Here is a 13,091-nt window from a genome sequence, read left to right on the forward strand (position 1 = left end):
GGACCATAGCATTGTGGGATTCAGAAAGAGTGAGAGGCAATCGAACATAGGTTAAGGCGTGGGGCAACTGCAAAGCCATAGTATTGTGGGTAGTCTTTAGCCATGCTCGGAGCACTTGTCGGACCATATCATTGTGGGGTTCAGAAAGAGTAAGAGGCAACCGTACATCTATTAACAAGAATGAGGCAAATCATTTTGCATGAAATCTTTTCAGACATTTAGTCCTACAAAACCAAATACGGTAATGTGAAATAACTACAAAATGACGGATCTATTGAGCCTCCCATTTAAGCCTATTGATTAGATTTCAGCATACATCACCCTATTTTAAACCAGATAAAGATGCAAACACATATATTTTTATACTATTATCCACCTGCTAGAGGTTTGCATCTGTACGCGTGTTTATATTCTCCAAATAGTAATCGTCAAAGATTATATGAAGTACATAAACTGTAACCACCAAGAGTCTACGAACAACTCGATTTCATCTACCTGAGGAATTTCTCCATTTTGAAAAGGAATGTTATACTCGTAATATGGTATTGTGATATGATGGCATTTGTAGGCATTCCTAGTTCTTAATAGGCTTGCTAGAAGAACACTTAAGGCCCGTTGGATACCAATTCCCAAAAATATTATCAAAATCTATCCTTTTAAAGCCATATTATGGGCCAATCATTAAGTTCTACGACAACACTAATCCAGCCATCACTTTATATGATAAATAAAAAAGAAATAATTCGTTCAACTTATTCCATAGGTCTTAAAAACAAATATTTCGTTCACACTCACCTGTTATACAAATAGCCACATAAACCGTAAAAATGTTCAGGATAAGTGGTCAATTCATTAAATGTACCACTGTGCCGCATATACCAGCTGATGATGGCCGGGACAAAGGTGTGCAGGAGCTATACAAACAATGCCTGTTCCACTATTTCTTGATGTTTCCGCTTTTTAGGTAAATTTTCTTTGCTTTTTTTGATAATTAGCCAAGTGTGGAAACAATAGCGTTTCCATGGAACACACACACACAACACAATCAATTATAATTCACTACTCAAAATGCCGAATCGATATCACAACAATAGCACTTGGTTGCTTTAAGAGCATTAATTTTTGTGGGATTTTTTTTTATCAGAGAAAATGCAGACAACAATTCAATTATTTTTTGCCCTTTTTCCGTTAGGGGCAATCAATCTATGAATCTATCAATTTGTTCAAATACTTCTTTGCCACAGACAGAAAATTGTAATTAATCACTTTGGTGTCGCTTTTGTTTTGCGGGGTAAAATAAAAAACTTTAAAATTCTTTTGTTGTCATCATCATTGCATTAAAAACAAACATCCAGCCTTACGATTTTTTGCTTTCGTCGCATGTATTTATTTTGCTATTTTCACTATTATTTTTTTGGTTTCATGAATTCCTACATTTTATAGTAGGTTTAACACAATTTTGAAGTAGAATTGATTTGATTTGATGGTTAATATTTTGTTTTTTCGCGATTTTCTTTCACATTTCCACGAAAACTGATTTTACGAAATGAATAGTAGAAGACATCTGGCATTGACAAACAGCTACACTGACCAACACTAATGAACAGATGAGTTTGTTTGAGGGGTTGGTTAATGCTCACGTTCGTGAAGCATAATCAGTGTGCTTGACGTAACGTAAAAGAAAGCGTTCAATACAAAGCGCTCTCATGTGCTTGCAATCATCTAAAAGAATAAGGTGGACGAAAAAGGTAATTTTAATTTTAAATAAATGTTTCTCAGAGTTCTTAAATGTGATTTTATTAAAATCCTAAGCAATTTTGCAACTTTAGACCGTTTATTAAGTGAATAAATATGTTGCATTCTTCCTCTTTTAGTTTTGTCATTCAAATTGAATGACGTTGCCATATCTTTTAATAAACGTCGACCAAGGCGGATTTAAAAAGGTGATCTAAAGCTATAATAAATTCATTTCCAGGTAGTGGCAGTTGCCCAACAACAAAATACTTAGTGCGTTATCTGTCAAAATCAATGATTAGTGCAACTCGGATTTTGTGTATGCAACAAGTTCGCGCCATTTTTCGTGGTGGTATGGTTTTTAACTATAATACAAACACACAACCAAAACTCGTTGACAGATAATGCACTTTGCAAAATTATACTCAGCTGTTTACGCTGTGTACTCTACCTGTTAACAACCGTTATCAGCTGGCCAGGTTTGAAGGTATTAAGAAGACCGATTTTGTTTGCATTCTCTTTGTTGTTATCTTCTTTCTCGCATATGTATGTGTTCAGTGCGACGTCAGAGATCTGACACTGCAATGACCAGTCCGAGATAATGCGTACTCTGCCCCATGAAAGCAGGAATACTATCCCGTAAAACACTCAGAAATAGGGACTTTGCAACCCTGCGATCCGCTGTGCCAGCCCACTCCTCATTTGCTCGTCCCCTTACCAAGAAGACCGCACAGTGTTGATTCCCTAATTTTGTAACACGATGGCAGCTCTTCAGCCATCTATTCTAGAAAGCTTGTCAGTCGCCTCTTTCCCCGGCACACTTTGAAGGCCTTGGACACAGCAGAGCCTAGCCGCCCTCCTTGTTACAGACGAGAGCAACAAATTTAGATAACACGTTAATCAATATTTACCAGCTATTATCAGCTGTTCGCCTTCTGCTATCATTTATTTCAATCCCATGGCAACCGGTTGTACGCACCGGATTGACCCGATGGAGTTCTTCATCGGCAAGGGCTGTCGTCTCAGTGTTTAACACACTGCTACAACAACAACAACAACATTTATTTACCAGCAGCTTGCATTAAGCTGAGTATTCTGTTCAGTTTTTCGAACGGAATTCTGTCAAACTCCATACAAAAAAAACCGGCGGAAAGGTATTTCTCGGTTTATAGTGAAGAAAATGGCAAAAAACTACTATAGTGGCAACACTGGAAACTATTGCCGGCATCATTTTAGTTTGTTTTATTGGTTTCAATTGCTCGTTTTTCTATATTTGAGACAAAATAGAGAAAACAATAAGTGCAGATAGATAAACGTGGTTGTAAGGAAACAAAAACATTTGATTGCTGTTAAATTTCGCTAGCGAAACAAAAATATCAGCGGCTATTCTGAAAGCAGAACAGAATACCAACAATTACGAAGCATACCAGGCTGGAGCATACCCTGATCGCATACCAATTCGATCGCATTGTACAGATAGTATTGCATTTTGGTGCAACTGGTAGACTAAGGAAGCAAAAGGCTTTATTTCACCATATATTTGATAAGATTTGATCACATTCGGCTACAGATTTGTGTGTCAAAGAGCAAATGACAATTTTTTTTTGAAACTGATAAGACTATTTCCCAAATTAGCTTTAAATTTAGGCCATACGTTTTTATTTCACCATTCAAAATGGCCCAACCAGCCTTATTGCCTCGAGAGTCTGGAGAATATATTGTGAAAAATGCCAAATATATTAAGGTTTCTGAGGATGGACTCAAGAATTTAACACAAGAGATTATAAAAGGAATACAGGACAAAGTGATTGATGTGAACAATTTCTCCCAGCATGATTTACATCCCAAGCCCACAGATGCATTTGCAGCAGAATGGATTTTTGTTGTGGATACTTTGAACTTTTGTTTTTGGACACCAAGTAAGTAGTTCACTCATTATAGTGCAGAAAACCAAGAAACTTATTTTAAATCGAATTTCAGCTGATTACACCAAATACAAAGTGGATGGCTATACGGGCTATTTTGCTTTGTGTGCTGCCATTAATCGTGCCATGAAAGATGGCTTGGATATAACCAATGCCGAGTTTTACAGCAAGATCGATTTGGAGACGGTTAAGAAAATTTTCCGTTCGGATGATGGTGAAACAATGGTGCCTTTACTAGAGGAACGTTTAAAATGTTTCATCGAGGTGGGCACACCTCTCTGCGATAAATGGCAGGGCAAATTCGAGAATGTCATCAAAGCTGCCAATGGTTCTGCCTTGAGTTTGCTGAAATTAATTGTGCAAGAATTTCCTTGTTTCAGAGATGAGGCCGATTATGCAGGCCAAAGAGTATCCTTGTATAAACGGGCGCAAATTCTTGTGGGCGATATATGGGCCTGTTTTCGAGGCAAAGGTTTAGGTTCATTTACGGACCTATACCACATAACAATGTTTGCCGATTATCGGGTGCCACAGGTTTTGGTACACTTTGGTTCGCTGTTTTATACGGAAGAACTGATGGAGGTTTTGAAATCAGATAAATTGATGAAAAATGGCGATCCCATGGAAGTGGAAATTCGAGGTGCCTCAATTTACATCGTAGAAAGAGTGAAGGATATGGTGTTGCAGGAACTCAATGAGAAATATCCTGAAATATCTAAAGATAATGTCAATTCTATATTGATTGATCATTTTCTATGGGACTATAGACGTAGATATGCTAAGGAGCTGGAGTATATACCCTTCCACAAAGTCCTAAGTGTTTATTATTGAGCTTGGTGGCATTGGACTCGCAAATCTACCGATTTAAAATATAGACAAAAAACTACCTCATGCTTGTGGTAATGAAACTTAATTCTAAGCATCAATTTTAATATTTTTTTTTTCATTAAAATCAACAACATTTGAAATGTCTCAACAAAAAAGGCTTTTCATTCACTGTGTGTTTTATGAGAAACAACGGACCCTGCAATACATACAGCTCCTCTCAGGCGGAGCCGTGCCCGTTTGGTAACTATATTGCTCTGTCCGTACTTAAGGGCATCATAGAGGAAGGGAAGGTGGTATGGACGGCGATTTCGTTTGAGCAATAAAAGTCAACGGTATCGCATGGCGTATTGCCTACTACATTGCAAAGTGCTGGGCCATATACCATACGACTCCTTCAAGCGATTTTTAGGAGCTATGTTTTGTTGGACTACTTGCCGACTGGGTAGCTGGAGGTTAGGTTGGTTATTGTGGTTTTCATCCCGAAAACGGGGAAACCAGGCCACTCGCCACCTGGGGTGGTGGAGAACAGTCCAATTAGTCTTTCATCCTTCGTTTTTAGAACCCTAAAGGTCGATCGCTTGAAAGTGTCTTTCGTGATGGGGATGGCTATATCAAAGACAATCTGGGAAACCGGGTTGACCCGATGGAGTCATTAGTCGGCAAGGGCTGCCGCCTCAGTAATACAACACACCGCTACAGCAACAATGACTTTGGCTGATCTCTAGGACATAGGATGTGTTATTAATAGCGCAAAGTATGCCGGTACCGGATGGCGTAACGTTCCAAAGGGGAGGACCCTAAAGCATACGTCTACCTCAGACGAATTTTAAGAAATGCGTTTTGTTTGACTACTTGCCGTCTGGATGGCGGGGAGACAAAATCTTTCGTCATTTGAACCCTTAAGACCCTGTGGGTCGTTTCATTCATAATGTGGATGGCTACATAGAAGGGATTTTGGGGTTAAGTGGCTTTACTATGGAGGCCCCCCCTACATTAGTGAATTGGGTTGAGCAATGTTGACCGGATTTACAACGCATTACTGAAGGTGAGCTCAGTACTCCACTTGTGGGTATCAATTGGATTTTCAGATCTTTCATGAGGGAGGGTGAATGTTATTGCCTACGCGTATGACGTCGATTTCTCTTTCAATTTCCGACTTTGTTCTTGGAGCGTTGAGGAGCCGTTCGAATGGTCGAGAGCAGTTATCTCCGGAGGCCAGTTATCTGAACGGAATTATTGAGCAGATTTAGTTGGAACAGAAGCGTCGAAGGAATGTCAATCCCATTGCAGCCGGTTTTATGTTCCGGATTGACCCGATGGTGGCCATCAACGGCGAACCCGTAGCCAGTGTTCAACTCACTGCTATAACAACTACAAGTATAACAGTATCTCAACATGATTCTAGAGCAGATTTAGTTGGAAAGGGAAAGTCGAAGTAGAAGGGACGTAACCACATTTGCATGTGGAAGTGGCGATCCTCGTCATGCTTCTGTATATGAGCAAGCTCGTTTCGGTCCAAACGACCGATCGCCGTGGGAACAGGTTGGCCATTGGTTATTTAAAGGCGCCAATAACCCGCCTTGTCATATCGAGCATCATAGGCACTCAGTATTTGTGCAAGAGCAGGTGCCGCCCGGCCTCTTAATGAGACTCTCCACTCGATACCGCTGAGTGTCCGCGACTGCTGTTGCAGCTAATCCGTATGAAGCATTCCACTATCCTCAACCTGTGGACGCGCCCGGTAGCTCGCAGCTAAGCTTCACGTAACAGCAATGAAGAGGGAAGCAGGAAGCAGGTAAGACTTTGGACATTCTCGAATGCCCTAGTATGATAATTACAATCCCTGCAAGGGATAGCTGTGAACATGGAGGTCCGTATCTGTGTGGTGTTCATTGTTGCCACAAGGTGCTTGGCTGCGAGCTACCGGGCTCGTCCACAGGTTGCGGATAGTGGAATGCTCCATTCGGAGTAGCTGCAACGGGAGTCGCGCACAACCAGTGGAGAGCCTCAGTGAGAGGCTGGGCGGCACCGGTTTTTCCACAAATACTGAATGCCTATGATGCTCGATATGACAAGGCGAGTTATTGGCGCCTTTAAATAACCAATGACCATCCCGTTCCCGCGGCGATCGGTCCTTTGGAACCGAACGAGCTTGCTCTGCTACGAGAGCTTGACGAGAATCGCTACCTCCACGTAGACATGTGGCTACAACGACGAAGACCCGAAGTTATTCCATTCATGTGCTCGGAAGCCTCGACCTTATATAACCCAGAGGCTTTAGCTATGCCTTACTATCCACTGTTAAGACTTTAAATCGCCCAAGTAGTTCAAGGGAATACCAGCAATTGTCTAAATTTAAACTTTCCGACATTAGACCAAGTCTACATAACAAATTTTTTATTGATATCGGATGTGTAGGCTGAAAACTAATCCAACTGCGTTCAAATTTGTTTTATCAAATTGTTGGAGTAAATCTATACAAAAAACAGGATGAGATATACTGCTAGCGATCAATAACTGTTTACATCTTCTCAACCACCGGATGATAAAAAAAGCTTGCATGAATTTATAAGAAAACTTCTTTGTTTTATTCCCTTAAAACCTCCACTTTTGGGCAGTTGTCTTTAAAATGGCAATAAAAAATCGAAGAAAGCTACACTACAACAAATTACGCTTGCAGGGAGACGGGCTTCTTCTTGCCAGCTTGGGCAGCAATACGATCCTTGTAACGTTGGTCAGCCTCCTCGCGGGACAAGTTGTTTTTGCGGGCAAAACGTTGGTTGGTCAAGAATTTGACATCCATCTGCAAACAACAAAAAACAACACAACATTAAAATTTAGTTCATTAATTTGCGTTGTCTTGACAAGTGAATACTTACACCCAAAGTGGATTCATGGCGTTTACGCATTGGGCGCTTAATGCCATTGCGATGGGCTTTCCTGTTTTGATTGTGATTAGTGTGATTCTTTGACTTGGCCATTGTACGCTAAGAACTGAACGCATAAGATACCAAGAAGATATTCAACATCATTTCAGGTAAACAAATCGGAAGTATATCAGGCATAGCACAAACATAATCCATTGCAATCGTTGTGGGCGGCACAAAGAGAATAAAGGAAACTTATTAATTCATATTGAATAGTTTGCAAAATTGCAATAATTTGCTATATTTTCACAATATCTAAATAAACATTTAGAGATTTTCATGTAAAATTTCTATACAAAAATTAATTTTTAGCAACCTACGTTTTTGACAGTTTAGCGGAAAAGAAGGGAGAAGTTCGAAAATCACTCAATTGTTTTCAGCTGTCATTTAGTTTTTCGAAATTCATCTGTTCGAGCCATGTTTAGTTGGTAAATGATGCCACATTGTAAAATGGGGAAGTGTGTCACCCAACATAGACTATATGCCCTTTCCACGTAACAATCCGTAGTTAACTTATTGGAAGAATAATGGCTTTTGGATTGTTCGCATAGAGAAGCGTTATATTGGATGGGGCAAGAGGAGTCGGTCAAGGTGTGTGGTCTGGTTGGACCACAACAAGTCTGAAGAAGTTGTATCCTACGGATTCAACATTTGAGACTAAAGTTGAGTATTTTTTTCAGAATTTCAAGCGGAATGCTGTCAAACTCTATATAAAAAAACGTCGGCAAAACTTTGGCTAAAAACCGGCGGAAAAATAGTACTCTGTTTAAATTGAAAATACCAAAAAACTATTATAGTGGCAACACTTGAAACTATTTCGGTATGGGAACAAAAACAAATGATTGCAGTCAAATTCCGCTCGCGAAATAATTAGAATTTTCAGCGGCTATTCCGAAAGCAGAATAGAATTCCAACCCTAAATGTGTATTGAGGTGATGGGGTAGGGGAAACAGGAGAAGATTCAGCAGTTTCAGCTGAACACTTATCTGTGGAGCTATTAACCAAAACTCTAAAATTTTGCGGATTCCCGAAAATAACGCTGCCATGATCAAAACATAGGGGAAGGCAACTAGGTGGAACGCGACATGCCCTGTCGGGATGAGTCATCAGGTTGGACTTAAGTCTGCATGTCCTAGAGCGCGAACAGCTGTTAACAGCCGCCCAGGTTTGACGGTATTAAGATGTCCACTTTTTGTTCGCATTCTCTTTGTTATCATCTTCTTTCTCGCATATTCTCTGCCCATGTACGCACACGTATACACAAACGCACACAAATTGCTTTGTGTGAGTGTTGGCAAAATGTCTATCAGCTTGATGACAAGATGGCGGATTGCATCATACAATTTGTGTTTGTTGAACAAATGAAAATCGAGTCATTGTTGTCATAGGGTGCAAAACAAATGTCTTAATCATTTCATTATTCAATCTTGTTTTTAATTTATTCCCCAAAAATTGGGGATTTTATTTATGTATATGCGGGGGGAATGAATTTCGAAAAAGCCTTGAACACAACCCTGCATGCCGAGATGTGTTCAGTTGGTCTTGTCAATGCTTGTTCTTCAATTGAAATTGAATTTTGTTATCGAACGCACGTGGTGAACATTTTAGTCGTGCTCAGCATAATCCGCGTGTTTTCTATCGTCATTTTTTCAATTGTAAAATTTTAAATAAAATTTAAACATGGGTAAACCAGGATTCTCTCCAAGAGGTGGTGGAGGTGGCGGCGGCGGAGGAGGCCGAGGCGGTGTAGGTGGTCGCGGAGGCTTTGGTGGTGGAGGCGGCGGTGGACGTGGAGGATTTGGTGGACGCGGAGGTGGTGGTGGCGGCGGCAGAGGCGGCGGTGGAGGACGTGGAGGTTTTGGTGGCCGTGGTGGCGGAGGCGGTGGCAGAGGAGGAGGTGGTGGACGTGGCGGTTTTGGTGGCCGAGGCGGTGGTGGTGGAGGCCGTGGAGGTGGTGGCAGAGGTGGTCGCGGAGGCGGTGGAGGTGGCTTCAAAGGAGGCAAAACTGTTGTCATTGAACCCCATCGTCACGAGGGTATCTTCATTGCCCGCGGCAAAGAGGATGCTTTGGTCACACGCAACTTTGTGCCTGGTTCCGAGGTCTACGGTGAGAAACGCATCTCTGTCGAAACAAATGGTGAGAAGGTGGAATACAGAGTTTGGAATCCCTTCCGTTCAAAATTGGCTGCTGCCGTCCTAGGCGGTGTTGACAAAATTCACATGCCACCCGGCTCTAAAGTACTTTACTTGGGTGCTGCTTCCGGCACCACAGTTTCACATGTCTCAGATGTTGTTGGTCCCGAGGGTCTGGTGTATGCTGTTGAATTCTCACATCGTTCGGGACGTGATTTGATAAACGTAGCCAAAAAACGCACCAACATTATACCCATCATTGAAGATGCTCGCCATCCACACAAATACAGAATGCTAGTCGGCATGGTCGACACCATATTCGCTGATGTGGCCCAGCCGGATCAGGGACGTATTGTGGCGCTGAATGCACAACACTTCCTCAAGAATGGCGGCCATTTCGTTATATCCATTAAGGCTTCCTGCATAGATTCCACAGCTCAACCTGAGGCTGTGTTCGCTGCCGAAGTTAAGAAAATGCAAGCTGACAAACTGAAACCCCAAGAACAGATTACCCTCGAGCCTTATGAACGTGATCATGCTGTAGTGGTGGGTGTCTACAGGCCGCCACCAAAGGGCGCAGATTCCTAAACATCATGAATGCGCATTTAGTTTTGGAATGTTTTTTTTTTTTTTAATTGATAAACAATTTTTAGCCTTAAGAATGCAAGTACACTAATTTTGTTTTTCTCGTATTAGGAGGAAAACGAAAGACATTAAAAGTTTTATATTTAGAAATATAATGAAAAGGAGACTACACCTAAATAATAGTTATAAAAATAACAATAAACAGATCTTGTTGAATCAAGTTGCAAAAAAATCGCAAAAAAAAGGAATCAACAACCAATTCACGTTTAGAATGATGGAATAGAACTGCGTACTGTACCTTTGAGGAGTATGTAAACGAACAAACATATGGCACAAAGTGAAACATAAAACAGACCGAACCTCAAAATCAAGACACTCAACATGAATACTTTTCAAAATTTTTCATCTACAGACAACAGAAGGTATTGCAATTCAACAGAACACAAAAAACAAACGTCAATATGCATAGGTCTTTTCAAATCAAAGAATAGGCGCATCAGCAATCAAATCAAATCAAATGGTAGGGGCAAATCAGCAAAACAAAGGCAAATCTCTAAACTCAAGACAAATCTCTAAACTCAAGACAAATCAACAAAAGCAAAGGCAAATCTCTAAACTCAAGACAAATCAACAGCAGTTGGCAAACCAAAAGACTATATGGGCAAGTCCATCAATAGGTGGGCCACATATCGACAAACGGTTTAGCAAATCAAAAGAAGATGCGAACGAATCAGCAGAGTTATGCAAATTCAAGATTCTGTTTGTAGTCAATCCCGGTACTGGCAGGAAGAAACTTAACAGGTACAATTGTTTTTTTCTTTTTTTAATTAATATATATTGGTATACCTTTTTTTAAAAACGCCATAGATTTGGATTTGTATTAATCTTCCCTTCCCCTTAACTCAAAAATACCAACCAAACTGACCGATCGGGAAAATATGGGACTCAAAAGAAAGTTTATTGTTTTTTCGTCGTAGCCACATTTGCATGTGGACGTAGAGATCCTCGTCAGGCTCTTATAGGTGAACCGGCTTCTTCCGGTCCATTGAACCGATTGCCGCGGGAACATAATGGCCATTGGTAATTGGCAAATTGCAAATTTTGCCCTTGAACATTCCACTACGGAACAGAGGAAAACTTCTCACATATCAATGAGTGCAGTCCGATTCAAGTTCAAGCTCAATGATAAGGGGCCTCCTTTTTATAGCCGAGTCTGAACGGCGTGCCGCAGTGCGCACCTGTTTGGAGAGAAGTTTTACATGGCATAGTATCTCACAAATGTTGCAAGCATTAAGAGGGGAAAACCAACGCTGCCATTTTTTTTTTATGGTCTTGCCAGGATTCGAACCCAGGCGTTCAGGGTTATAGGCGGCCATGCTAACCTTTGCGCTACGGTGGTCTACGCCAATAACTCACCTTGTCACATCGAGATTCATAGGCACTTAGTATTTATGCAATGAGCACCACACAGTTGCAGCTCCAATTTGTGTGGTGTTCCTCCTTAGCTGAGAGCTAGGCTTCTCGTCATAAGTGGGAGTGTCCAAAGATATTGAGTGGAGAGTCTCTGTTAGAGGCCAGGCGACACCGGCTCTTGTTTAAATACTCAATGCTCAATAAGACAGAGAGAGTTATTGGAGCCTTTTAATAACCAATGGTCATACCGTGGAGTTGAACCGGAACGAGCTTGCTCACCTATGGAGCCTGACGAGGATCGCTTCCTCCTCATACAAATGCGGCTGCGGTGACAACAGCATCAATAAGGTAGGACTAGCTGTTCATCGGCTATGGATGGCGGGCTTTCGTCAACGACTATATTGGGCGGGTGTGATAAGGTTGCGTTTATTACAGCATCTTGGTGGATATCCTGCAGGTCCGCCCTATATGAGGCGGTTGTTAGTGGAAAGTCGTTCTTAAAAATCCATATATTTTTCTAATCGCTGCAAGGAAGTTTGTGTTCTTCCTCTGGTGTCATCATAGTAGAAATTGTTTGGTCAGAAGTTCACCATGATCATTAATCTTGGTTTCCTCGTGTAAGATGGCCAATGTATGCCATGTGATGGGATCTTGTGATGATCTGAAATGGCGCATTTTAAGAATTTAAGGTTCTTGTTTCTTGCCTTTATGCAGAGAGAACGATGTCGAGGGTTATCCAAAGGTTGTTGTTGTAGCAGTGTGTTGTGTTCTATATTTCGTTTGCTTGATTCTCTTGAGTATCCAGATCCAGGGACACTGCCACAAAGGTGGAGTGTGTCCAGAGGGATCTGAGTCTGAGTCGATTGGGTTGTTGTTGTTTTTATAGCAGTGTGTTGTACACTGAGGCAGCTGCTCTTGCCGATAAGGGACTCCATCGGATCAATCCGGTACGTACAACCGGCTGCCATGGGATTGAGAGTCGTGTGGGTCTGGCTGGGCAGTTAAACAGATGACAAGTGTCGTGTGGTCCCTGGTCACAATCGGGATATACATACTGCACGTCGGCAACACTCCTTGCTCTATAGGAGTTGAGGCGGCTACATATGCCGGATCGTAATTGAGCCAGAACTACTCTGGTTAGCCGTGGGGAGGTCAATTTGCAATGGGAGATGGTCGTTGATCCACAGGTATTTTATTGTCATGTTGTTATTGATGTTGGAGTTGGCGATCCTCGTCAAGCTCCTGTTGGTGAGCAGAATCGTTCAGGTCCAAAAGACCGATCGCCACGGGAACAGGTTGGCCATTGGTTATTTAAAGGCGCCAATAAGTCGCCTTGTCAAATCGAACATCATAGCACTCAGTATTTATACAAGAGCCGGTGCCGGTATCTCACTGAGAGTCTCCACCCGATACCGCTGATTGTCAGCCATTGACGTTGCAACTTCTCCGTATGGAGCATTCCGCAGCTAAGCTTCTCGTGACAGCGATGAACACCACACAGATCAAATTTCCAACCTGTGTTGTGCTCACAGCTATCCCGTGCCGG

General features: G+C 41.7%; 4 protein-coding genes across 6 annotated transcripts in view; 2 read left to right on the forward strand and 2 right to left on the reverse strand.

Annotated features, from left to right (window-relative positions):
• The window catches only part of LOC106087670 (kinase D-interacting substrate of 220 kDa), a 158,233-nt gene extending 156,681 nt beyond the window's left edge, over window positions 1–1,552 (reverse strand). For 2 of the 3 annotated variants that reach the window (XM_059368436.1, XM_059368430.1), the window contains exon 1: window positions 796–1,552. The gene's annotated coding sequence lies outside the window, so the exon portion shown is untranslated. The remainder of the gene's footprint in view (window positions 1–795) is intronic. The other variant, XM_013252795.2, reaches the window with a different exon arrangement.
• Window positions 1,553–2,953: 1,401 nt separating this feature from the next.
• Window positions 2,954–4,636, forward strand: LOC106087666 (queuosine 5'-phosphate N-glycosylase/hydrolase). Its single transcript, XM_013252791.2, has 2 exons — window positions 2,954–3,653; window positions 3,715–4,636. The coding sequence occupies exons 1-2, from the start codon at window positions 3,410–3,412 to the stop codon at window positions 4,488–4,490; spliced, it is 1,020 nt and encodes a 339-aa protein (XP_013108245.2). The 5' UTR covers window positions 2,954–3,409; the 3' UTR covers window positions 4,491–4,636.
• Window positions 4,637–7,048: 2,412 nt separating this feature from the next.
• LOC106087667 (large ribosomal subunit protein eL29) lies at window positions 7,049–7,808 on the reverse strand. The gene is made up of 3 exons (XM_013252792.2): window positions 7,735–7,808; window positions 7,367–7,481; window positions 7,049–7,290 (listed from the first exon to the last, which is right to left on the reverse strand). Exons 2-3 carry the CDS (start codon window positions 7,466–7,468, stop codon window positions 7,156–7,158), a joined length of 237 nt encoding a protein of 78 aa, XP_013108246.1. The 5' UTR covers window positions 7,469–7,481; window positions 7,735–7,808; the 3' UTR covers window positions 7,049–7,155.
• Window positions 7,809–8,993: 1,185 nt separating this feature from the next.
• LOC106087663 (rRNA 2'-O-methyltransferase fibrillarin) lies at window positions 8,994–10,183 on the forward strand. The gene has a single exon (XM_013252789.2). It carries the CDS (start codon window positions 9,095–9,097, stop codon window positions 10,133–10,135), a length of 1,041 nt encoding a protein of 346 aa, XP_013108243.2. The 5' UTR covers window positions 8,994–9,094; the 3' UTR covers window positions 10,136–10,183.
• Window positions 10,184–13,091: the final 2,908 nt, after the last annotated feature.

Source organism: Stomoxys calcitrans, chromosome 5 (assembly GCF_963082655.1).
Source record: "Stomoxys calcitrans chromosome 5, idStoCalc2.1, whole genome shotgun sequence".
Lineage (NCBI taxonomy): Eukaryota > Metazoa > Arthropoda > Insecta > Diptera > Muscidae > Stomoxys > Stomoxys calcitrans.